The sequence below is a fragment of the Pristis pectinata genome, chromosome 20, assembly GCF_009764475.1.
Source record: "Pristis pectinata isolate sPriPec2 chromosome 20, sPriPec2.1.pri, whole genome shotgun sequence".
Taxonomy (NCBI): domain Eukaryota; kingdom Metazoa; phylum Chordata; class Chondrichthyes; order Rhinopristiformes; family Pristidae; genus Pristis; species Pristis pectinata.
The window spans coordinates 3,163,804-3,189,902 of record NC_067424.1 but is presented as its reverse complement, the minus strand read 5'-3'; the positions used below and the strand labels follow the sequence as shown (position 1 = coordinate 3,189,902).

At 45.5% G+C, this 26,099-nt stretch overlaps 1 protein-coding gene across 1 annotated transcript in view; it reads left to right on the top strand.

Moving 5' to 3' along the window:
- LOC127580985 (chitotriosidase-1-like) overlaps window positions 1-19,912 on the top strand; it is a 36,789-nt gene extending 16,877 nt beyond the window's left edge. The window contains exons 5-11 of the mRNA XM_052035019.1: window positions 3,071-3,236; window positions 5,775-5,899; window positions 7,225-7,333; window positions 10,488-10,670; window positions 14,215-14,331; window positions 16,914-17,049; window positions 18,750-19,912. Of these exons, the coding sequence (XP_051890979.1) occupies window positions 3,071-3,236; window positions 5,775-5,899; window positions 7,225-7,333; window positions 10,488-10,670; window positions 14,215-14,331; window positions 16,914-17,049; window positions 18,750-19,201 (1,288 nt within the window). The 3' untranslated portion in view covers window positions 19,202-19,912. The remainder of the gene's footprint in view (window positions 1-3,070; window positions 3,237-5,774; window positions 5,900-7,224; window positions 7,334-10,487; window positions 10,671-14,214; window positions 14,332-16,913; window positions 17,050-18,749) is intronic.
- Window positions 19,913-26,099: the final 6,187 nt, after the last annotated feature.

Below are 26,099 nucleotides of genomic sequence, written 5' to 3'. Positions count from 1 at the left end.
ACACCACCAGTGTTACACTCTCTGCTCCAACTGGGCAGCAGAGCTGGAGGGGAAGGGAGAGGGTGGAGAACTGCAGGTTACCACCCGACCTACTTTACCTTCCGTGGAACTTCGGCATTCACCCACAAATAGGGAGTTTCCGTAAATGGGAGGAGTTCCTGGAAATTCCAAGCCACGGGGTCTGGGACTGAACCACATTGGTGCAGTGAGGGGTGGAAGATGGAGCTGGAGCAGGACAAATGAACAGAAGTCAACATTTAAATTCACTAATGTGTGCAGTTGAAGTGTATTCATTTCAATCCCCTTCACAGTAAATGTGCACTAATTTTGTAAAACATTAATTCATATTGAGAGTTCACACTGCACTTAGTTTCACTAATGGATTCCTACACTTGGAAATGTAAATTAGTTAATTAAGTATGGCACTTGAGGTCAGAAGGACTTCTTGAAAGAATTAAATGTTCTCATTCTCTGCACATCAATACACTTGGCCAGCTCACTGTAAAAACTTTGCCAACACATAAAACCTCCAGGATCTCCTGCCTCTGTGGATGAACCACTAAATCAAACAGTGAAGTTATCCTAGAAAGGAATATAACAGCTTTTTACATCACAGCTGAGTCTAATTTGAGCCAATTAAATTGGAGAGATTGGTCCTTAGCAACAAACAGCACAGTCAACATTTAGGATTGAGACCCAGCCCAGATAAAGGGTCTCCACCTGAAACATTGACCGTCTATCTCCCTCCACAGGTGCTGCTTGACCCACTGAGTTCCTCCAGCATCTTGTGTGTTGCTCCATATTCCAGTGTCTGCAGTCTCCAGACTGGTCTGTGGTCGTTTTGTTAAGCCCACACTCATGTTAGCATCACTTGTGATCACCTGAGCTCATTCCATTTGACTTCAATGGAACCAGATGTTCAGAAGCAAGTGCAGCCAGTGGCCTTAAATGTGTTCAGTGCAGAAACCTTCACTCCTCCTCCCCCTGCCTTCAATAGCACCAACTCACTGAAGTGGCTGCTATGAGAACACATGGTTCATTAGGAATTCTCGTGGAGAAAACCCCTTGCAACAGGAGATTGGGGCCATGGAGTTATTTGTGGCTTGTATCTTTCTATTCACTTCGTTTATCATCATAAAAGGGAAGGTTCCTGTTACAATTTCCGCGCTGGTAGAGAGCGTTTCTTGGGATCAGTGAGTTCAGTTCTTACTGAGGTGATTTCCTGCCCTGTATCGATTGGCACACCAGTGTGGCCTGCAGGTGTACACAGGTAAACTCTTGTCCTTGCACCATGAATATCAAGTCAAGTCAAGTGAAATTGAGTTTATTGTCATCTGCACAAGTACGGTGAGGTACAGGTACAATGAAAAGCTCGCTTGCAGCAGCATCACAGGTACGTAGGTACAGACAGCACACAGGATATAAATTATACATAACATTACACCATACAGTGCAAAAGATGTGCAAAAGCAAGACCTTAGTGCAAAAAAACAAAGACACAATCAGACACGTCCATGGTTGTGCAAGAGGTGGTCCGCAGTGTTCTGTTGCTGAGGTAGGGTTAGGGTTGTGTCATTTGGTTCAAGAACCTGATGGCTGTCATTGTTACAAATCATTAAACTATTATTTTACAATGCTTGCTAGACCATTTCAGGCAAGAGCTACCCACAGTTAAACCATCTTTATCCAGAAGTATCAGGTAGATCCACCTGGCTTTTTCCTGAGCTCCCTCTCACCATGACACCAGTGAGCACTGGGCACAGTGAAGGCCATGGTACCAGACAACAGTCCAGCCATGCTGAAGACACACTCCAGAAATTATCATTCCTCTGGGCAAACCATTCAGGGGCCCTGCCAACATTGGCAACTGGGCAAGATGGAAAGTTCCCAGGTATGTCCTGTTCAATCAGGACACCCAAATATTGGCAAGTTGGTGAAAGATGTCATCTACAGCACTAGCCAGTGGCACTTACCCACCAATTATCCACTCACCAATGCTCAGCTTGGGTTTCCCAGGACGCTGAACTCCGTAGCTCATCAAAGCCTTGGTCCAAACTTTGACACCAGTTTTTCATCTGAACAAGTGCAGCCTCTGGGATCCTGGTAAAACTGAAATCAGGGGCCAGACTCCACTGATTGGAATTCATCCTAAGGAAATGGGTGAGGTCGTTGGAGATCATTGCAGTTCATCAAGGGCCAAAAACCACCAGCTGCTTCATCTTCCTTCCACCATAAGATCAGAGTGGGGATGCTCACTGGCGATTGGTCGATGTTTAGTTCCAATCACAACTCCTCAGTGCACAGAGACTGCAGCTCCATGCAGCGAGACTTGGAGAAAATTCAGACATGGGCTGATAAGTGACAAATAACATTTGCACTACACAACTGCCAGGCAACAACCATTTCCATTAGGAGAGAGTGTGACCACCTGCCGTTAACATCCAATGGCATTACTGTCACTGGGTCCCCCACCATCAACATCTGGGGGTCACCAGTGACCAGAAACCTTACTGGATGAAGCTACGAAAGTGCTGTGGCTACAATTGCAGGTTAGACAACACAGCGGTCCATGCTAAGCATCAAACACCCATTTACACCAATCCCACACTAATCCCATTTTATTCTCCCCACATATTCATCAACTGTCCCCAGATTCTACCCCTCACCTACACACTGGGGGCAATTTACAGCGGCCAGTTAACCCACCAACCTGCACGTCTTTGGGATGTGGGAGGAAACCGGAGCACCCGGGGGAAACCCACACAGTCACAGGGAGAACGTGCAAACTCCATGCAGACAGCGCCCGAGGTCAGGATTGAACCCGGGTCGCTGGAGCTGTGAGTCAGCGACTCTACCCGCTGTGCCAGCCCACAGTGTAACAAAAGTAAATTAGGAAAGACACAATGAACAAGGAGCTGTTTAAGGTGCCGTGGATGAGGATGTGGACCAACATGGCTACTAATTCCACCTGTGAGGTGAGATATTCTCCTCTGGTCCCAGGTGTACGGGGAAGGTTCCGTGAGACTGGTGAGGATTGAAAATATTCCTTTTGTTCTTCCATTCTTGTCAGGTTGATAAGCACAGCTGCTAGCAAGGAAAATCGCGTGACCTTCATCAATTCCGTGATTAGTTTTCTCAGGAAGTACGGCTTTGATGGGTTAGACTTAGTCTGGGAATATCCTGGTTCCAAAGGAAATTCCTTGGAAGATAAAAAATGGTACACGACTTTACTTAAGGTGGGTAAAAAATTTTCTTTTTCTCTGTTTCTTCTCACGGCACTGATTCTGCCAGGAAATGGATCCTGGGATCAAGAGCCTGGAAAATGTCCAAATGTTACTGGGACACCTTGTCATCTGGAACCAACAAATAGATCACAGCATTGCACCCTGGTACGGTTCCATTCTCACCCTCAGCGTCCATCTATACACACACACACACACACACACATACCCACACACACACACACACACATACCCACACACACACACACACACACACACACACACACACACACACACATCTTTAATGGGGATACTACAAACAGTTAGAAACAGACTTTCCTGCCATTCCCCTCCCCAGGGGTAGTTGCCACCAAACTTTCCTCCTGTAAGGACAGATAACTAAGCACCAGTTCAACCCAGACTGGTGAGTCTGAACCTTCTGCAGCAGAGATCCATGAGAACAAATAGATCCCAGCTGCAGGGTCCTGATTCTCAGCTCTAGCTGAGGGGGTGCTGAGTTCTGTGGGGCTCACAAAGCCGGCCTGGTGGTTCTGCACCTCCGCCTCAGCTGGGAAATGAAGGAACGTGTCAGTTCCTGATCCTTTGAACCTGATCTCCCATCCTTACATCGGTAAAAGGGAAACAAATATTGATATGTAATTCTTTTGTTTATTTTCAATCTCACATGTTCGAAACATTATCCAAAGTAATTAATTCATCCAAATAAGATCACTAGGTTGATATTTCACAAGACCTAAGAACTTAAGTCCGTTTCTCTCTCTCTCTCTCTCTTCATAAATAGATGATCACATTGACTACGCTCTCCTCCACGGAAACTTTTCCCTGAACTTATAGAACTTCAGAAGATCCACAGAACAACCACTATCTCAAAAGCTAACTTTTTTCCAAAATTCAGGGATGCAAGCCATCAGATCCTGGGGAGTATCAGCTGTCAACTCACCAACTTCTCCAGTGGGATTTTTCAACTCTCAGTTCCTCATTCTTGCTGGACCCTTGATTCTCTCATACATCTGGCCAGTTTTGTGTCTTCTTCTGTGAGGACAGGTGCAAAGTTGTTGTTTAATTCCTCTTCCATTTCCTTATTCCCACTAGAAATTCCTCTGTCTGTCTGTACAGGGCCCACACTTACCCACACCAGGTTGACAATCTGTCCTGGTACAAAATTATCCAGTGTGGCTTGTTCTTCAAAGTGTTGTGGGTGTGTAGTTAGGAATCCTGCAAATAGACCTGGAGCATCTTTACTCTTCACCAAGGGTGAAGGAGCCAACAGCACTGACCACATCTGAAGTGACTGCAGTTGACTTGAGGAGTTGGCATTTGGGTCAGATGTGAGTGAAGCTTCTGGTGGGAGCCTGAAACAACAAGATCACAGCACGTTAGTGTGTAAAATAGTGGAACCTGCAATGAAGGATTTAATAACAGAACATCTTGAAAATAATAATAGGATTGAGCAGAGGTGGTGTGGATATCTGAAAGAGAAATCAGTTTGTGTGACCTATTGGGATTCTTTGAGGATGAGACAGGTAGATAAGTCAAGGCCAGAGGATATGGTATTTATGTACCACTAAAGAAGGCAAATGCAATGTTAGCATTCATTTCAAGATAACTAGAACATAAAAGCAAAGATTTACTGCTGAGGCTTTATAAGACTGCATTTGGAATATTGTGAGCAATCTTGGGGCCCATATCTCAGGTAAGATGTGCTGGCATTGGAGATGGTCCAGAGAAGGTTCACAAGAATGATCCCAGGAATGAAAGGGTTAACACATGAGGAATGTTTGATGTCTCTGGGCCTGTACTCAATGGAGTTCAGAAGGATGAAGGGGGATCTCATTGAAACCTACCGAATATTGAAAGACCTGGATAGAGCAGATGTGGAGAGGATGTTTCCAGTTGTGGGAGAGTCCAGGATCCGAGGGCACAGCCTCAGAATAAAGGGACATCCCTTTAATACAGAGATGAGGAGGAATTTCTTCAGCCAGAGGGTGGTGAATCTGTGGAATTCATTGCCACAGACGGCTGTGGAGGCCAAGTATTTAAGGCAGAGATTTGATAGGTTCTTGATTGGTGAGGGGAGTTAAGGGTTACAGGGAGAATGGGGTTGATGGTGGGAGAACAGAACAGACTCAATGGGCTGAATGGCCTAATTCTGCTCCTATATTTTATGATCTTATGGTCTAGAAGATGTTCTATAAGACCCCACAGAGGAGTTTGATCAATGGTTAGAGCACATGCAAGTAGAGTTAATACACTGACGTGGATTGAGAAAGCAGAGTGTGAGATGGTGTGGGTGGGCAGACTCAGACTCGTGGGTTACGGCAGGGATTGGTGCTTGGGACCCAGTTATCCGCAATCTATATCCACAAATGGCCGAGGCACCAAGTGTGGGATCTTCAATGTACCGACGACACTGAACTAGATGGGATTATGAGTGTGGATGTTGAAAGACTTTGGGCATATGGATAACATGTCAGAGGTCTGTTAGCACCAGAACTCAGATTATTCCACTCCAACATTCGGTTTCTTTTCCAGGAACTGAGGCAAGCCTTACAAGAGGAAGCCAAACTCAACGGAAGACCACAGCTACTCTTTTCAGCCGCTTTTCCTGCTATTCAAGATAAATCTGATGTTGGCTTTGAGATGAGTAAAGTTGGTCAGTGAGTATTAATTCTTCAGGAGTAGAATGTTTGGGGTGCAGTTGTTACAGTTGGGTAGCCCACAAGAGTGTTACTGGGCATTGTTTGGGGTGTGTTTGGGTTACAGTTGGATATCACACAAGAGATTAACGATCGCACTGGCCCCACACAGTGTATCACAACCTCACTTCAGAGAAACATAACTCCAATCTCAGAAAAGTTTCTATCTCATTAAGAAACTTTACGTAAGGGGCAGATCCACAGGCAGGACAACTCTAACACTGAAAAAGGGGCAATAAATATACTAAATTCCTATGATCTGATGTATTGGTGATGCACTCTCTACAGGCCCAGTACGTCTGGTTTAAAGAAAGACACTTGCATTTCTATAGCACCTTCTAATAGTCAGGGGATCCAGAACACGTTGCACACAATAAGGTATTCTGAAGTGTAATCGCTGCTTTGAACTTGTTGTACTCTTGAAATCCTGGGCCAGATACATTGTCGTTGGTGAGACCACACTTGGAGTACTGTGTGCAGTTCTGGTCGCCCTGCTATGGGAAGGACGTCATTAAGCAGGACAGGGTGCAGAAAAGATTCACGAGGATATTACCGGGACTGGAGGGCTTGAGTTATGAGGGGAGACTGGACAGGCTGGGACTGTTTTCCCTGAATATAAAAGGTGAAGGGGTGACCTTATAGAGGTTTATAAAATCATGAGGCGCACAGATAAGGTGGACAGTCACAGCCTTTTCCCCAGGGTAGGGGAGTCTAAAACTACAGGGCATAGGTTTAAGGTGAGAGGGGAAAAATTTTAAAGGGACAACTTTTTTTACACAGAGGGTGGTGAGTATATGGAACGAGCTGCCAGAGGAAGTGTTTGAGGCAGGTACAATTACAACATTTAAAAGACATTTAAACAGGTCCGTGGGTAGGAAAGGTTTAGAGGGATATGGGGCAAACGCGGGCAAATGGGACTAGCTCAGATAGACATCTTGGTCGGCATGGATGAGTTGGGCCGAAGGGCCTGTTTCCATGCTGTATAACTCTGTGACTCTATAAGAGATCCCTGACACTGTTTCGAAGAGCATAGGCGATGACCCCCTCAACCAACAGTTCTGAAAATAGAGTAACCTGGTCGTTTTGATAAAACATTGTGGGATCTTGCTGTGTGCAAATGGGCAGCCACATTCCCAACATTCCAACGGTGATTACACTTTGTGTGTATTTCATTGGCTGTTGAGAGTGTTGAGTCATCGTAAGGAGGTGAAAATGCCCCAGAAATGCAAGCAGTTCTATTTTTAGAAGTGATCTCAGTTTCATTTGCTGCATTTTGATTTCTGCAGGTACGTGGACTTTCTCAATGTGATGACGTATGATTTTCACGGCGCCTGGAACTCATTCACTGGACATTGGACCTTCCCCACACAGGTCGAATCATCATTTTTTAACATGGTAGGAGCACGTCCAAGATCCACGATGCATTTTTCACAAATTGGTTTCACTCACATTTTGATACGATAACATTTGTGACTTTGATAACAGTGGTTTGAAAATACATGAGGGGGAGAGGTGGGGTTAAAGCTGGCGAGAGATAGGTGGATCCAGGTGTGATAGACAGATGTCCCTCCTCCCCACTGTTCCCACCTGCCCTCCCCACCTCCCTTATTTGGTTCCAGGCTCCACCTTCCTCTCCCATCAGATCCCACCATCTGCATCTGGGTCACCTCCACCCATCACCTCCCGGCCCCTGTCGCCGTTCCCACTCCCCCCTCCTCCATCTGCCTCTCACCCCTCCTCACCTGGATCCACCTATCACCTGCCAGCTCTTGCCCTGCCCCTCCATCTCACCTCTTTATACCGGCTATCTCCCCTCTATCTTTCAGTCCAGATGAAGGGACCTCAAAAGTCCACTTCCCCCCACTGATGCTGCTCGACCCGCTGAGTTCCTCCAAAGGATTGTGTGTTGCTCCAGATTCCACATCTGCAGTCTCTTGTGTCTCCAGTTTGAAAATACATGTCTTTTTGAGCCATGAAGTTGCTAATTCTTGTACAATTAAAATTAAAATTCAACGGTGCTGTTAAGCTGTACATCACAGACTGGATATAAAAGGTCTGCAGGAGATTTTGCTGAGGAAGCATTTTGGTTATGTACAGTAGCTACCAGTCTCTTCAAATCAGCCAGCTTGACGTGTCACACAGGTATAGAGGCCAAGGGATATCTTCAGTGTTTTACTTCCATGTTTTATGCATTTCTGGGAAAGGATTCTGTCATTGCTGAGCTGTGGACTGCTGCTGTGTCTGCCCACTGAGTTCAGGTTATCACTGACCAGATGTGAAAGTCGACCCGCGCTGTAATAAATCAGACAACAGCAGAACCAAGGAGGGTACAATGAATGCTTTATTATTTAACGCTAGCGGGAGTGAGGGATACAGAGAAAGAGTAAACAGTGTAACCCGAGCTCTGTACTGATCCCCACTCAGAGATTTACAGGTTAGTGTCCCTACTTTTATACTTAATCTGTGTGAAGCCTCCATGGGACGTTGCACATACAAGGGCAATTGTTTACAGCAGGCTTTTAGCAAAACAAGATATACCTTAAACACTTTGTTGTTTCTCACCAGCAACCTGCACATGTTACAGTCATAACTATAGTCACACCATGGTTGAAGCAATATCACACCATGGTGCAAGAAACCATTAACCCTTATATTTCCAGTTACCTTTCACATAGATACTGTGGGCTCCTGGATATCACACACGCAGCCACATGAACCCTAAGGAAACCACTCCCTGCGGTGCTGAGCCGGAGGGTGGTAACCGAGACACAAACAGGTCAGACCTGCTCTCTCAGCCAGTCCAATATTGCATCAATCAACCATTCCTCTTGGTTGTCCCAGCACATTCAGTTAAGGCTTGGCTGTCTGGAGACAAGTCTACCTGCAACACACCTGGTTCTTGATTAGCTTACAGTCCTATCATTAGATTTATTGGGTTATAGGGATTGGGACTAATTGGTTAGCTCTTTCAGAAAGTCACCACAGGTATGAATGAGCTCATACTGTGCTTAAGATTCTGTGATTCACGGTTTGCTACAATTAGATCCACTGCTCCCCCCACAGACAGCTCAACAACTAGGTTCCAAAATGATGAGATAAAAACAGAAAGTGCTGGAAACACTCAGCAGGTCAGGCAGCGTCTGTGGAGAGAGAAATAGAGTTAATGTTCATCAGAACTGGACTGGAAAAGACAGAAACCAGATTAGGAAGGGGAGGGATGGATAGCACAAAGGGAAGCCCTCCTGCAGGGTGAGGTCAGGGTTGCTGTGGGGATAAATTGAAGAGGTCATCCAGTCAATGGGCTAATGGGGACAGGTGGAGAGAGTAGAAACACAAAGTCAATCCAAGTGTACTAGCCGACGCCAGGGTTGCTGTACCACCTGTAGCATCACCACCTGTAGCAGGGTCACCGACCATCACAGGAACACTCTTTACACAAGGACCCCACATCTCTCCAGTAGATCCGGTGCTTTATAGAACAGTGTACACAACGTTTGTCATGGGATGTGAAAATAGTGCAGAAAGGTGGCATGTAGGTGAGGGATCAGCCATGATCTAAAGAACTGGTGAAACAGGTGTGACGGGGTGAATGATCCATTCCTGCTGCTCGTTCTCGGGTTAACAAGTTTCGGTTTGATTGGTGAACGGCTACATCTACCTAACTACTGATAGATAGAGGCTCGGGATAGAAGTTTCCTGTTACTCACATGTTCTGAACATGCCACAGTTTTGTGTGTGTGTGTGTGTGTGTGTGTGTTAGAACATAGAACATAGAAAAACTACAGCACAATTCAGGCCCTTCGGCCCACAAAGTTGTGCTGAACATGCCCTACCCTAGAAATTACTAGGCTTACCCATAGCCCTCTATTTTTCTCAGCTCCATGTACCTATCCAAGTCTCTCAAAAGACCCTATCGTATCCGCCTCCACCACCGTTGCCGGCAGCCCATTCCACTCTCTGAGTAAAAAACTTACCCCTGAGATCTCCTCTGTACCTGCTCCCCAGCACCTTAAACCTGTGTCCTCTTGTAGCAACCATTTCAGCCCTGGGGAAAAGCCTCTGACTATCCACCCGATCAATGCCTCTCATCATCTTATACACCTCTATCAGGTCCCCCCTCATCCTCCGTCGCTCCGAGGAGAAAAGGCTGAGTTCCCTCAACCTGCTTTCATAAGGCATGCTCCACATTCCAGGCAGCATCCTTGTAAATCTCCTCTGCACCCTCTCTATTGGCTTCCACATCCTTCCTGTAGTGAGGCGACCAGAACACAGTGTTTTGTGTGTGTGTGTTGTGTTTGTGTGTGTGTTGCGCGCGAGTGTGTGTTTTCTACTCTGCTTCTGCACTGGAGAACAAACCCGAGTGAGCAGACAGCCACCCTCAGGTGACTACACAAACACAGGGGAGCTGGGAGATGACCCACACACCGATGTGGACAAGTTCACAGCTCCGCCCCACACTATAGCACAAACTTCCCTGTCTGCCTGTGTAATCCAGAATCCAACATCCAGAACTAAATGTGATGCATTGTTCTGATCATTTCCACTGCAGGAATCTGCTGTCAAATATTGGAAGGAAAATGGCTTACCGCCCCAGAAGATAATAATTGGATTCCCAACATATGGACGGACATTCACCCTGAAGACTGGCAATCAAAGCCTTGGTGCTCCTCTCGCTGGCCCAGGTCCAGCAGGGAACTACACGAGGGACCCGGGTTACTGGGCGTACTATGAGGTGATTACACTGGAAACACTGCGTGGTGTGGTAGCATTTACATCCCTGGATTAATAACCCACAGAGCGAGAGACCAAATCCTCCGATAAATGTAGGTAGATCATCCCATGGCATTTGAAACAAAAAGCTACATGAGGACAGATGCCCAAAGGCTGGGTTCTGAAGGCAGGGCAGCAGCGAGGGGCTGTTGGGTAACTTGCCTTTTCCTTATATTAGTACAACAGTAAAAGGAAATTGCTGGTGCACTGAATGGATGAAAAGGGTGAACTTGCTTTAATATAGTACTAAAGTTGATGATTTGGTCATCGTGGTTTTGGGGTCTGAAGTAAAGTGTCACAGCTATAGGGAAGTGCAGTGCAGGTAGACAATAAGGTGCAAGGTCATAACAAGGTAGATTGTGAGGTCAAGAGTCCATCTCATTGTATAAGGGAATCGTTCAATAGTCTTATCACTGTGGGATAGAAGCTGTCCTTGAGCCTGGTGGTTTGTGCCCTCAGGCTCCTGTATCTTCTTCCGGGTGGGTGGGGTCTTTGATTATGTTGGCTGCTTCACCAAGGCAGTGAGAGGTATAGACATGGAGGGGAGGCTGGTTTCCGTGATGTGCTGAGCTGTGTCCACAACTCTCTGCAGTTTCTTGCAGTCCCAGGCAGAGCAGTTGCCGTACCAAGTCGTGATGCATCCAGATTGGATGCTTTCTGTGGTGCATCAATAAAAGTCGGTGAGTGTCAAAGGGGACATGCCAAATTCCTTTAGCCTCCTGAGGAAGTAGAGGCGCTGGTGAGCTTTCTTGGCTGTGGCGTCTACGTGGTTGGACCAGTACAGGCTATTGGGGATATTCCCTCCTAGGAACTTGAAGCTCTCAACCCTCTTGAGCTCAGCACCACTGATGTAGACAGATGGATGTGCACTGCCCCCTTTCCTGAAGTCAATGACCAGCTTTTTTGTCTTGCTGACATTGAGGGAAAGGTTGTTGTCATGATACCATGTCACTAAGCTCTCTATCTCCTTCCTGTACTCCAACTCATCGTTATTTGAGATACGGCCCACTACAGTGGTATCATCTGCAGACTTGTAGATGGAGTTAGAGCAGAATCTGGCCACACAGTCATGAGTTTATAGGGAGTAGAGTAGAGGGCTGAATCATGCCGGAGGTATTGCTGCCTATCCTCACTGATTGCGGTCTGTCGGTCAGAAAGTCAAGGATCCAGTTGCAGAGGGGGGTGTTGACTCCCAGGTCTCGGAGTTTGGTGATGAGTTTGCTTTGAATTATAGTATTGAAGGCAGAGCTGTAGTCAATAAACAACAGTCTAAAGTGGGTGTCTTTACTGTCCAGATGCTCCAGAACTGAGTGTAGGGCCAGGGAGATGGCGTCCACTGTAGACCTGTTTCGGCGGTAGGTGAATTGCAGTGGGTTAGATTGTCTGGGAGACTGGAGTTGATGCGTGCCATGACCAGCCTCTTGAAGCACTTCATGACAGTGGATGTCAAAGCCACTGGTCAGTAGTCATTAAGGCACGTTACCTTGTTTTTCTTAGGTACTGGGTTGATAGTGGTCTTTTTAAAACAGGTGGGAACCTCAGATTGAAGCAGGGAGAGGTTAAATATGTCTGCAAATATTCCTGCCAGCTGATTAGCACAAGATCTGAGCACACGGCCAGGGACACCATCCGGGCCAGATGCGTTCCTCGTCTTCACTCTCCGGAAGACTGATCTTACATCTTCAACGGTGACCACGGGTTCGGTTGTATTGGAGGCTGTTAGGGTGGGTGGTGACAAACCACTCCCCTTCTGTTCAGAACATGCATAGAATGCGTTCAGCTCTCAGGAAGGGATGCGCTGTTGTTGACTATGCAGCCCGACTTCGTTTTGTAGCCCCTTATAGCACATAAACCCTGTCACAACTGACGGCTGGTCTTGGACTCTATCTTGAACCGGTATTGTCTCTTGGCATCTCTAATAGCTCTACGGAGGTCGTATCTCAATTTCTTGTAAAGGTCAGGGTCACCTGATTGGAATGCTGAAGTCCTTGACTTCAGTAGAGAGTGGATCTCTCGGTTCATCCATGGTTTCCTGTTTGGAAACACCCCTAATTGTCCTCTTTGGTACAAAGTCCTCACTTGCTGATAAAGTCCGTGACAGTGGTGACATACTCATCAAGGCTGGCAGCTAAGTCTTCAAACATGGACCAGTCCACTCAGTCAAAGCAGTCACATAGAAGCTCATCTATTTCCTCAGACCAGCACTGCACGACTCTCTGTACTGGACCCTCCCGTTTCAGTTGTATGCAGGGAGGAGGAGCACAGCCTGGTGGTCTGATTTACCAAAGTGAGGGCGAGGGGTGGCTCAGAAGGCATCTTTGATGGTTGTATGGCAATGGTCAAGGGTGTTAGGGTCCCTAGTGGGACAGGAGACGTGCTGATAGTATTTTGGTAACACACTCTTGAGGTTGGCCTGGTCGAAGTCACCTGCAACAATGAAGAGGGCCTCAGGGTATCCTGTTTCAAGGCTGTTGACCACAGAGTATAGTTCATTGAGTGCAGGATTCATGTCCATCTGGGGTGGGATGTAAACTGCCATCAGGATAGCCGAAGTGAACTTCCGTGGCAGGTAGTATGGGTAACACTTCACCGTTAGACATGCCAGGCTGGCTGAGCAGGTGCTGGCAAAGGGAAGTGACTCGGACAAGGTACTTGGACGGTACATGGATGGGAAAGGTCCAGTGAAGGTAGATGGGATGGGCGTAGATGGGTCTCACGGTCAGCACGGACGGTGGGTTGGAGGACCCGTGTCTGTGCTGTACAACCGTATGACCCATGACTGCACAGATAAGGGGGAACCCGTGGGCAGCACAGAGCAGCAGGTAGTACTGCTATCTCACAGCTGCAGTGACGTGGGTTCAATCCTGACCTAAAATATTGATGCACATCGTGACCTTCCTGCTAGGTACGCCACAGGTCGGTCTGGGTGGACCACCTGCCAAGAAGAGACTTGACATGATTGGCGATGGCCTTGGACAGAATCTCGTTTTGCAGATCGAGATGGAGCGCCAATTACTGATCTCTTTTTCACCTTTCCGTCCATCCGGTACCACAGGGTGGACTACAACCCAGCTGGTAATGAGAAGCAGTGAGACCTCATTGGCTGAACCAGACCAGACTCTCCTGCAGGTTGCCAGGACATTACTGAGCTGTAGATCACAGAGCTTCGCTCATTGGATCAGATACGGTCTTCGAACAGACAGATCCCCGGAAACCCTTCCTCAACCTCGAGTATATCCTTTGTTCAGACATGTCCACAGTATTCCAGAATCGGGCTCACCAGAATTCTACTCAGGTGGAACCTTTGTACTCAAGTCCTTCTGCAGTGAAGTCCAACGTACACTTTTCCTGCCTTAACGCTTCTGAACCTATACGTTAGTGTCAGTGAGTGGTGCACAAGGGCATGCAGGCTCCTCTGAACACCAACTGCTTTCCACCTCTCACCAGTCAAACATACCCTGCTGGATGCTGATCATGTGACAATGTCCAACCCTTCTCATTGGCAGATCTGCGACTTTTTGAAAGAAGCTGAAGTTGAACTGATTAAAGACCACAAGGCCTCGCACGCACCCAGGGAGAAGATCTGGCTTGGATACGATGACATAAGCAGCTATGAAACCAAAGTATGGTTTGTTATTCTGAGATACTTTAATTGAATCAAGTCCCAGAAAATCCTCTGTGGTATTTGCAAACATTGTTATGGGGAAATTCAGGGTAGGAATACACAAGAGTCGCCCTGGTGTGAGAAAGGTGCTATATAAATGCAGGGGTTCTTGCTTTGTGTGGGATTTGAGGATGAAAATCACTTGGCTTGTTCCTGCACCTTTGTTCTAATAGACGGCTGTCACTGGATACTGTGGGAAGATGTATCAGAGAACCATGGACCGGTTACAAAACAGAAGGTAATTCAGCCCATTGATCCTCTGCTGTCACCTGATAGACCAACCCCAACAATCCCACCCTCCTGCCATTTCCCCCACAACTCTTTAAGTTCCTCTCCCTCAAGCCCGTCTGGTTCCCACGTGAAGGCCTTGACTGATTCTGTCTCCACTGCCCCATGGGCAGTGAGTTCCATATCGCATCCACCCTGTGCAAAACAAGGGCTTCTTCATTGCATCCCGTGTACCATCCACCCAAAACTTTAACCGGCTCTCTCGAACTAGCGGGAGCAGCTCCCCTGTGTTACCTTGTCAAAACCCTTCATGGTCTTGTCTCCCCCCATCAAATCTCCTCCCAACCTCCCTCCCTGGAGGAGGACAACCCCAGCTTTTCCAGTTGGAAATTCCTTGCCCCCGGAACCTTTCCAGTGAATCATTCCTTCACCCTCTCCTGGGTCGTCCACATCCTTCCTAGAGAGGGGTGTCCAGAATTGGTTAACATATTCCATCTGTGTCCTAACGCGTGCTTTGTAAAGGTTCAGTGCAAACTCCATGACTGCATCTTCTTGTAGTCTGGCACCACCCTCCTCACCCCAACACCTACAAACTCTGTGTCATCCACAAATCTGGACACTTCACTTTGTATGTTAGATGAGGAGAATGAAACTAAGCAAGGACAAGATGTCCCATCTTCAACCACCAGCAACAGGCAGGTCCAGGACCTGTGCAAGAAATATTTTGATCAAAGCATTAATCTAGCTAGCTAAGAATGGACAAAGTAGGAGCTGGAGATGGCCATCAACACCTGGTCTATTGTCCTGTACATTGGCTCCACAGTCCTGCCTGAGCTCCATATCCTTTGATCCAAATATCTACTGATCCCTGCCCTGCCCAGAGATACTGGGACATGGAGGGGTCAGGCCATGAAGGGAATTGAGGTATGGGTCCAATCAAGAGCCAATTCAAGCAAAATGGTGATGGGTGAATGGGACTTGGAGTCAGGACATGGAAAGTCGTCAGGTCGAGTTGATTGCCACGTGCACAAGTACAGTGAGGTAGAGGTACAATGAAAAACTTGCTTGCAGCAGCATCACAGGCACGTAGGTACAGACAACACACAGAATATAAATTTTACATAAATTATACATCAGTTATACAGGACAGTGATGAGAGAGAAAAAAAAAGGCTGTGCAAAGCAAGACATTAGTGCAAAAACACAACTAGAGACAAGTATGCAAGAGGTGGTCTGTGGTGTCCCGTCGCTGAGGGAGGGTTAGGGGTGTGGAGGTCAGTTCAAGAACCTGATGGTTGCAGGAAAGTAGCTGTTCCTGAACCTGGTGGTGTGGGACTTCAGGCTTCTGTACCTCCTGCCTGACAGTAGCAGTGAGAAGAGGGCATGGCTCGGATGGTAGGGATCCTTGATGATAGATGCCGCCTTCTTGAGGCAGCGCCTCCCGTAGATGCCATTGATGGTGGCGAGGCTGTGCCCGTGATGGACCGGGCTGTGCCCACTACTCTCTGCAGCCTCTTGCATACCTGTGCATTGGAATTGCCGTACCAGGATACTTTCAATAGTTATCTGTAGACGTTTCTTAGAGTGTTTGATGACAGCAGAGCCTTGGACATCTTCAAGCTTATTGAGAGCAGAATGAGGGAGGCAGCCAGGAGGGCAGCAGAATAGTCATCTAAAGGGAAGAAGTCCAGTTTAAGGGTTTCAGCACCAGAATGGGTCAGGTCAGGACAAGAGCGGACAATGTTGGGATGGTGATAATGAGTGGTCTATAGCTGGTGTGGCTACGTACCCTGAAACTCATCCCACGTTTCAAACAGTCTGGTTCAGTTTCACGGTCAAGATCTAGAGAATGGAATTAACAATGCAATTCCTTCAGACTTCTTGATGTTTTGCTCCCCTTAAAGATGTTGGGCAAGGAGGCTGCAGGGGTTGGGAGGGGAGACACCTCTGATGTGGGGGGTAGATGATCCTGAATCCAGGGCCCTGACCTCACCTCTCTTAAGCTTCCAGATTTCTGCCTGGCTGGGGTTAAAGTTAAAATGGTGCATAAAAATGGAATGTATGTCCTCATTGTAATGTGTGAATTGACAGCTTGCCTCCCCAGCCTCTGTCCCAATTCCCTTAAAAACAGGACTGGGAAAACTACAACAGATTCAGTTATTTTATCATCCCACCAAATGCAAACACACCTGTTTACGAGGGTTTAAATTAGCCTCAGTATCACCAAGACCACTTGAGTAAGTAATAATGGTTAACTATGTGTAACAACATTTAGAAAAGTTATTGATGAACTTTTGTGTTATTATCACCGTAGGTCCAATGGATGAAAAGTAACAATTTTGGAGGTGCTTTTGTGTGGACAATAGACCTTGATGATTTAAACAACCATTGCAAACAGGGAGTACTTCCTCTAACAAACAGATTGAAGAAGCTTCTTGACATTAACACAGGTGAAATATTTACCATTACCTTAGATCAAGGGCTTGACAGGGTAGGTGGGAAGATGATGTCATCTCTGACTGGGCTGTCTGGAGACAACCTAAGGGGTCAGCATTGAGCAGGACTGGAAATTCTTCTCCAAACCAGAAATAAAACCAGAAACTGCCAGGAACACTCAGGAGGTCAGGCAGCATCTGTGGACAGAAGACAGTTAATGTTTCAAGTCTGGTACCCTTCATCAGATCTGGGACAGACCGAGAAGACTCTCTCTTTCCTGAAAGGTTAACTTTGTTCCTGTCTTCATACATGCTGCCTGACCTGCTGAGTGTTTTTTTTTATTTATTTTGTATTTCCAGCATCTGCGGTTCATTTACAAACCAGTGTTTTATATTACTGATAACTGGTGATTTACAGAAGATAAATCAGTTGCTAAGAGTTTTGTGCAGAATGCCGCACCAACTACTTTATATTGTGCATTTAATGTTGCACATCATTCAGTGTGATCAGACAAAACTTGCCGCCGAACCACACGAAGCCGGCTATTGTTCCTTGGAGCGTAGGAGAATGAGGAGTGACCTCATGGAGGTGTATAAAATCATGAGGGGCATAGATAGGGTGAATGCACTCAGTCATTTTCCCAGGGTTGGGGAATCAAGAACTAGTGGGCATAGGTTTAAGGTGAGAGGGGAGAGATTTAATAGGAACCCAAGGGGCAACTTCTTCAAGCAGAGGGTGGTGGGTGTGTGGAACGAGCTGCCAGACGAAGTGGTAGAGGCAGGTACAATTACAACATTTAAAAGACACTTGGACAGGTACATGGATAGGAAAGGTTTAGAGGGATATGGGCCAAACAAACACAGGCAAATGAGACTGGCTCAGGTGGGCACATTAATCGGCATAGATGAGTTCGGCTGAAGGGCCTGTTTCTGTGCTGTATGACTCTGTTACTCTATATTGGCAGAAGTTCAGGATCTTGGCCACAGAATGCCTTACACATGGAAAAAGAGGGAGAGGCAGAGTTGAAGGAGAGAATTCCAGAGCCCAGGGCATTGGCAGCTGAAGGTACAGTTAACAGTGGTGGAACAGTTAAGCTTAAGGAACCAGAACTGCAGGAGTGTAGGTACTTTCTGGTGGAGATTGTAGTGAAAGGGAGAGTCAGTTAACAGGGAAAGATTGGAAACAGGGAATCTTACAATTAAGGTGCTGGTTAACTGGGAGCCAATGCTGGTCAGTCTGGGAGGTGACCCAGGCTGCAGATTTTTGGATGACCTCCAGTTCTGGAACCAGGGAGTCTTTCTGGGAGAGCACTGGAGTAGTCATATGGTGGTTACATGGGTACAGATGTAACTCATAGATCCAAGGATATCAGGACCTTTGGTGTATTTTAAGGAAATTCTCATCTACTCTCCTGAAAAGAGTCTATAAAGGCAATTACTTCAGTAACAATTAGGATTAAAGGATTGAAACCCCGCAGCTCTGCTTTGAAGCAACACAAGTGATAACTGTAGGTGATCTGAAGTGTTCTGTTGAAGAACAATACAATAAAACTTTCACTGCCAATGCTCAAGGAACGTATTGCAGAGATACATCAGCCAAACTATTGACTGTCCATTGCCCTCAGCACACCAGCTAACTGCTATAGAAATGAATTCCTCCTTTGGTCTGAATTGATTGAAGTGAATCAAAAGTTAATATATTTTTCCCCTTCCAGGCTGTGAAAAGCTGAGCTCGACCCCAACACCAGCTCCATCCATTATCCAGCTTCGAGCCAATAACATTAAAGATGGCAGCAAGGAGGATGGTGCTGTGGATGTGGGAGTTAATCCAGGATGGTGCACTAATAAAAAACTAGGGGTTTACATTGACCCAGCAGATCAAACCAAATTCTACCGCTGTGCTAAGATAGCCATTCACGAGGGGTGTGCCGAGAAAATGGTCTTTGATGAAGACTGCAAGTGTTGTACTTGGCCTCGGGCTAAGGATATTCAGGAATCCGACTGGTGCAGCACTAAACCTGATGGTTTCTACAGTGACCAGTATAACAATTCAAAGTTCTATATCTGTGCGAGGCAAGAGACCTTCTGGAGATCCTGTCCTGCAGGGCTGGTGTTCTACGATGCCTGCAAGTGCTGTAACTGGCCAATAAACAAGATTGCAGGTTAATTGAGACCTTACCAAAGATAAATAGAATTGCAAATATGAAATATCAAACCTATTTCTTTTCCCACCTCCTGTCTCCTATATCATCAATGCACCAATAAAATCAGGAGTCTCGCTGCAGCTATGAATTGAAGGCTGTTGCCCTCAGCTGATTTTTCCTAAGAATGCCAACAACCACTCATTACTTGTACCTGGTTCTCAGGCACCTGCAGTCCTGGCACCTTCAGATATTTGCTGGTTCACTCTCTGGTTAAGGAATTAAGGAAACACAAACACATGCTCGGTTTTGATTGTGATTGATCAAAATTGCAATTAATGTCATATTCAAAATACTTCTCTGCATTTAATAAAGTCAAATTTTAGTTCAAATCTTTCAAGAATTTGTTCAGTGTTTTTTGTAAATGAACTGGTAGAAAGTAGTGAAAAATTGGTAAACTATAACTACCCAGGTGGCACTGCAGGTTGAGCCACTGCCTCACAGCTCCAGTGAACCTTTGATCCCCACCTCCGGTGCTGTGTGGAGTTTGCACGTTCTCCCTGTGACCACGTGGGTTTCCCCCGGGTGCTCCGGTTTCCTCCCACATCCCACCGATGTGAGGGTTGGCATTTTAATTGGTTCCTGTAAGTTGTCCTTGGTGCATAGGTGAGTGGTAAAATCTGGGAGCAGTTGATGGGAATGTGAAGAGAATGGGATTGGTGTGCGAGTGGTTCATGGTCAGTATCACTCATTGGGCTGAAGGGCCTGGTATGATTCTATAATTCGTGGCCCAGCTGAAGATACATAATTGTTGTTTTGGTCATTTTTTTCCCCCTCACCCTTCCACTCTTCTTCCTTCTCCCTTTGGGCTGTCGGTTGGGGTAAGCAGGAGACAGTAATCTGCTGCCATAACTACAGAGCAGGACCAAGGAAGCTCCATCCAGGCAACCTGTTGCTTTCACACACCTCCAGGCACTGAGCACAGGGACAAGCAGCTACCGGCTTCGATGTGGGTGAACTGACCAGTTTCCAAATCTGTTAGTGGCACAGAACTCTGAAGCATAGCGAATTGTGAAAAGGTTAGTAATAGACTTTAAGGAGATTTGAGCATGTTTGTGGAAATGGTGGACAGGTGAAATCTACCACAAAATTACAAGATGTTATATTTCAGTAGAAGGAACAAAGGAGAGATGCAACTCTAAAAATACAGGATACAGCAACAGAGAGATCGAGAGGTATTGAGCATGAGTAGTTGGAAATGACTGGGCAGGTTGAGAAAGCAGTTGGAAAGTGCAGACAGGATCCTGTGCTTTTTAAACCAAAGAATTGGGTGCAAAAGCAGTTACGTCAGCATAAACCTGGGCTTTCCCAACTTTAGGAAAGATGCAAGGCCTTGGAGACAGTACAGAGGAGAGGTACTGCAATGATTCAAGAGGTACTAATGAAGGACATTAGTTATATGAACTAGAGGAACTGGGTTTTTTTTCCCACCTCTGATGGGAGATATTTTAAAATCATGAAGGGTATAAACAGAGAGAAACAAAAGGTGGAGGAACTCAGCAGATCAAGCAGCATCTATGGAGGGAAATGGACAGTCAACATTTCAGGTTGAGACCCCTCATATGGCCTGACCCACTGAGTTCCTCCAGCAGATTGTTTGTTGCTCCAGAAACCAGTATCTACAGTCACTTGTGTCTAGATAGAGCGAAACTGTTCCCGGGGGGGGGGGGGGGGGGGGGGGGGGGGGGGGGGGAAGAGAAGGGGGGGGAAGACTGTTCAAGAATCAAGGACTGTAACAAAGGTAATTGGCAAAAGAACCAGAAATGATGCAAAGATTTTGTTTTGCAGATCAAGTGGATAGAGTTTAGAATGCACGGTTAGTGGTGTAGACATTCAGTCATGGCTTTCACAAGGCAGCTGGATTTGTATTTAAAACAAACATATCATAGGGTTGTGGTGAGGGGCAGGGCAGTAGGACACTAGCCAGAGTGTTTTTACATAGAGCAGGCACAGATGCAGAGACCAACTCGCCCCCTTTTCTGTGATTGGAAGTCATTTGATTCCAGCTTTGTAGTTTTGGGACCTTCAAACTGGTGAAGTCCAAGAACGATGATAGTGAATCAGTACAGCATATTTAAACAACTACTTTCAACTTCAGGACCAACAGTTTGAAAGGTCACTTTTAGAAGTCAATCAGTTGCAAACACTGCACAGCCCCAAGCAAACTTCTCAAAAATGAAATTGTTCTGACTTCACAGGAACCAGCCATTTAGTGAACACATTGCTAATAGTTCAGTTCTTCTCACAGTAAGCCATAGAAGTATGATTGCATTGGAGAGGGGGAAAATCAAGAGATACATTTCTGCAGCTGTGATAACTGCAGAGCAGGAACAAGGGGAAGCTACCTGCAGCTTGTAAATTTATAAACCACTGTGACAGAGGGAAGTGGGATTTGGGGCCAGGATTACACAAGAAGATACAATGAATGATCTCTGATAGTTCCACTTAACACCAGCCAGCATCCTGTCCTCCAGGGGCCTGAGACATACTGGGTCCCCTCTAAGTTACCTCTACTGAATTAGACGCCCCCAAGAGAGGGAAGTGTGTCATCGAGGACAATGGAAAAGTCACAATTGAGTCTCTGTCAGCACATGCAAACTGTGGACATGAGGGCAAGATGGATGAAGCATACAAGTGCGAAGGTGATGAGCAAAAGTTTTCAGTAGGTCCATGATAAGGATGTGGTGAATAGTGTGGCCTCAGACTCACAATGGGTTCAGCAGCCCAGAGAAACTGCTGAACTTGCAGCATCCATGTCAGTGGGGATTGACACATGGTTTTGATCTCCAGTGCCTTCACCACCGTTCAGCATTGGCCTCGATGGTCTCTTGGATCCCACACACGTGGGATCTCCCCTACTTTCCAATTCAAGTATGACCACCTGCCTGGTCCACACACCTCGTGTTGTTCTCCAAGGACCAGGCTGCAGTGCAATCTACATTCAAACCCTTTGTCCCAAGAGACACCGATTTGGTTAACTAGCACTAGGAAATTACCATCTCTGCTCCTGCGTTTAGCCAATGTACTTCCTGGTCAATGCAGTTACCTAGACAACAGTGTAAGGCTGGGACACCGGCTGCACTGCGATCAATGGTCACAGAGTAATTGCACAGCCAAGTCTGAGATAAATTATACACAGTGGGGACTAAATTAATTAGAAACCAAAAAGTGATGTTCTTCAAAAGAAGTATAAGCAAGTACCTTGAGGAATATGGGTGAGGGGAAGAGTACACAAGGAAATTAGGAGGGCAAAATGAAGTCATGAAAAATATCCTTGGCTAGCAAGATTAAGGAGAATCCCAAGTCATTCTGTAAGTGTACTAGGAGCAAGACAGTAATTAGGGAAAGAGTGGGTCCCCTTTGGGACCAAAGAGGTAATCTATGTGTGGAGTCATGGGATGTGGGCGAGATCCTAAATAAATGCTTATCTGTATCCACCAAGGATATGGAGGGTAGCCAGTTCAGGGATATTATATTAATACGTAGGTATTACGCAGGAGGTGTTTTCGATGCCTCAGAATATGTAGGGTCCGGATGAGGTCTATCCCAGAATGCTATAGGGAACAGGGGGGAGATGACTGGGGCTCAGCAGAGATTTTTGCATCATCATTAGCCACAGGCAGGGTAGCAGAAGATCCAACTACAGCTAATGTCGATGCTTTAAGGGCAGAAGCAGTAAGACAGGTAACAACATGCTGGTGAGTCTCGTGTCAACAGTAGGGAAATTATTAGAAATAAAGTTCCAAGGGACAGGAATTATGTGCATTTGGAAAGGCAAGATTGAGGATAGCTGTGTTAGGGGAAATTCTGCTCTTTGATTGAATATTGTTGAGGTGGTAACGAAGGAGATCAATGAAGGCAGGGTGGTTAAATGTAGTCCATATGGACTTTAGTAAGGCATTTGACGAAGTCCCCCCAGTAGTCTGGTCCAGAAGGTTAAGGCACAAGGGATCTGAGGCAAGCTGGCTAAAGGGTCCAAAACTGATTGGAGGCAGAGGGTAGCAGTGGGGGGATGAATACTGATTGGAAATCTGTGACCAGTGGTGTACCACAGGGATGGGTGCTCTTTGTGATGTATAGTAGTGACTTGGATAGGAATGTAAATGTACGATTTAATAATTTTTATATCTATAAACTTAATGTGGGAAGCAAGGAAGGTTGTCCAAGGTGACAGCAGGATATAGACAAGTTGGGAAATTGGACAGATGGAAGTTAATCCTGACAAGTAAGGTGATGCACTTTGGGAAGCCAAATAGAGGCACAGATAGATTGGATGGTGAAGGAGGAATATTGCATGCTCACCTCCATAGGTCAGAGTATAGACTTTACAAAATACTGGTTAGACCACACTTGGGAGAGTTGCGTGCAGTTCTGGTCACCACACTGTAAGAAGGATGTAGTTGAGCTGGAGAGTGGGCAGATGTGATGCCTCGAGAGTCTGAGGAGAGATTGAATAGTCTAGGCTTGGTTTCCTCTGGAGTGGAGGCAGAGGAGTGACTGAGAGATATACAAGGTCATAAAACAGAGGTTAAGATCTTTTTTTCCTGTGAAGGGGTATTAAAAGGCATATATTTAAGGTGAGTGGAAGTAATTTTAGAAACTTGATCTGAAAGATAGGTTGTTTTTGTTTTGAATGTACACAGTGTGGTTGATATCTGGAACACACTGCTGGTGGTAGAAGTGGAATCAGATACAATTACTACATTTAGAAAGACACTTAAATAGGCAAGGCAAAGGATATGGCCCTAATGCAAGGAAATGGGATTAATGCAGATAGGCAACAAATTGTCATGGACCATAGCCAAAGGGTGTGTATCTGTGCTGTACAACCATCTCAAACAACCAGTTTGTAGCTAATGAAAGGGATCTGAAGTTTTATCACCACATGCTGCTCCTTTGAGGTTTCCTGCACTTCCTGTTTTTATTTCACACATTAGCTTGCAGACAGTATTTACTGTATGTTCTACACTATTTCAAGTTTATGTTGGGTGCAATATCAACTTTTTGATATTCAGTAGAAAGTTAAAGTGTGAATAACTACAGATCTGTCACTTTTAACAGTATCTAAGCATTAATTTCTCATTAACACAAATCATCTGGCTAATTTCATTATTTGGCACTCGAACATGCAAATTGGCAATTTCTTGTTTAGGTATCAAATTGTTTTCCAAAGTACATTTGTTGTTTTAACACTGATCTTTGCAGTGATCAGAGTGAAGTGAGTATTAGCTTCCTAAAGAATGCAACAATTTATAGTAAAAATAATCTGGTCCTCAGTACCAACAGATCTGCAGCATTAAAGCAGCAAATCATTTGCATTTTCCTGGATAGCACAACATTGGATATACTGTTTGAAAAATGCCCTCCAACTTTTCTTTTGTAAACACCACCTGCAGCTGGTCAATAAAGTCTTTGTTTGAAGAGGAGCCTACGTGGATGTTTTCACTCGTGTTGGATCAAGGTGCAGTCCAAGGTTCAGGATTCAATATTTGTACCACTGCCCACGGGGATGCTAGCCACCTCACATCTTCATCTGAAGTAGGATAAGACTGGAATCTAATTTCTCACGCAGCACAATGCACACAAGCTGACAGAAACACTTTTGGTGGATTTTTAGGCATCCAATTAAATAAGATCTCCATCACATGACCCCCTCACCCCTTTCTGCAACTTGCCCTGAAAAGCACGTCCCTCAGTTCTGGCAGAGTCTCAATGAACCTTACTGTGATTGGGCAGACAGAGACAAATATAAAAGAGGTACAAGTACAGTCTATGCCAATTTAGCAAGGATATACAAAGCACATGTTGCAGGAATTAGCTGTAAAACAAGGCTCAAAGTGGATGAGAATAACATTGTTAAAATGGAAGACATTGGGATTTCTGATACCAGCACATGGGCATCAGAATACAAAGAGGGTGTGATGGCAGCTACATTAGTCAGCAGCTCAGGTTTAAATCAAATCCAACTCAAACTGACCAGAGCTAATCTGAACCCAACCCACTTACAGATACAAATGCAGCCCTGAGCATTAGAACATTTAAAGACCCAGCCCAACCCAAGAACCCAATTCTTTTCAAAACCCAAACCTACCAACCAGTCAGGTCCCACCAGCTAGCCTAGCCACCAGGTTAATTATTCTTGAATAAAACTCATTTGGCAACATTTCACTGTAGTGTCCTTGTAACCCACTGGGACAATGATCCTCTAATTTGTTTTTAAGATAATGGAAGTAGTAAGGCTCAGTACAAGTCATTGACTTCAGAGTCTGCTGTAAGATGAATAATGAACTAGTAAAGATCTAGATAACCAGTCACAAACTGAACATTGAAATTACACCAGCATTCAGAAGATGAACCAATTCATATCCACCATAATGCTTTTTATCAACGTTAGAATATAGTTATACCCAACATCTCCAGTTGAAGTTACTGCTTTTTGATGAAGTCAATTTTTAAATCAATTCAATATTTGAAACGCAGATTAAAAACCATGTAGTACATTTAACACTAAAACCTGTGTCTATTACTTTCTACAAGCATTTTTCAATTTGAAAATTTATACACAAATAACAGTGCATTAAACCAGTCAGACCAATCTGCAATCAACTTGAGAAACAAAGTTAATCAACAAAAAAACCATGCATTTTATTCTGAAAGCAGACTTTAATATTAGAACTTTCAGATTATTTTTCTTGTATTGAAGGAATTCAGTTCCAAGCAAACAAAAATTGATTCTGTTGATGAAAGCTGGCAAGGCCAACACTTGAAACTGAAGGCTCTACTCAATTCATTTTTTGGTCAATATCCAGGAGCACATTTATAAATATTATGGATATTTTCATGTGATCAGTGCATTTTTAACCA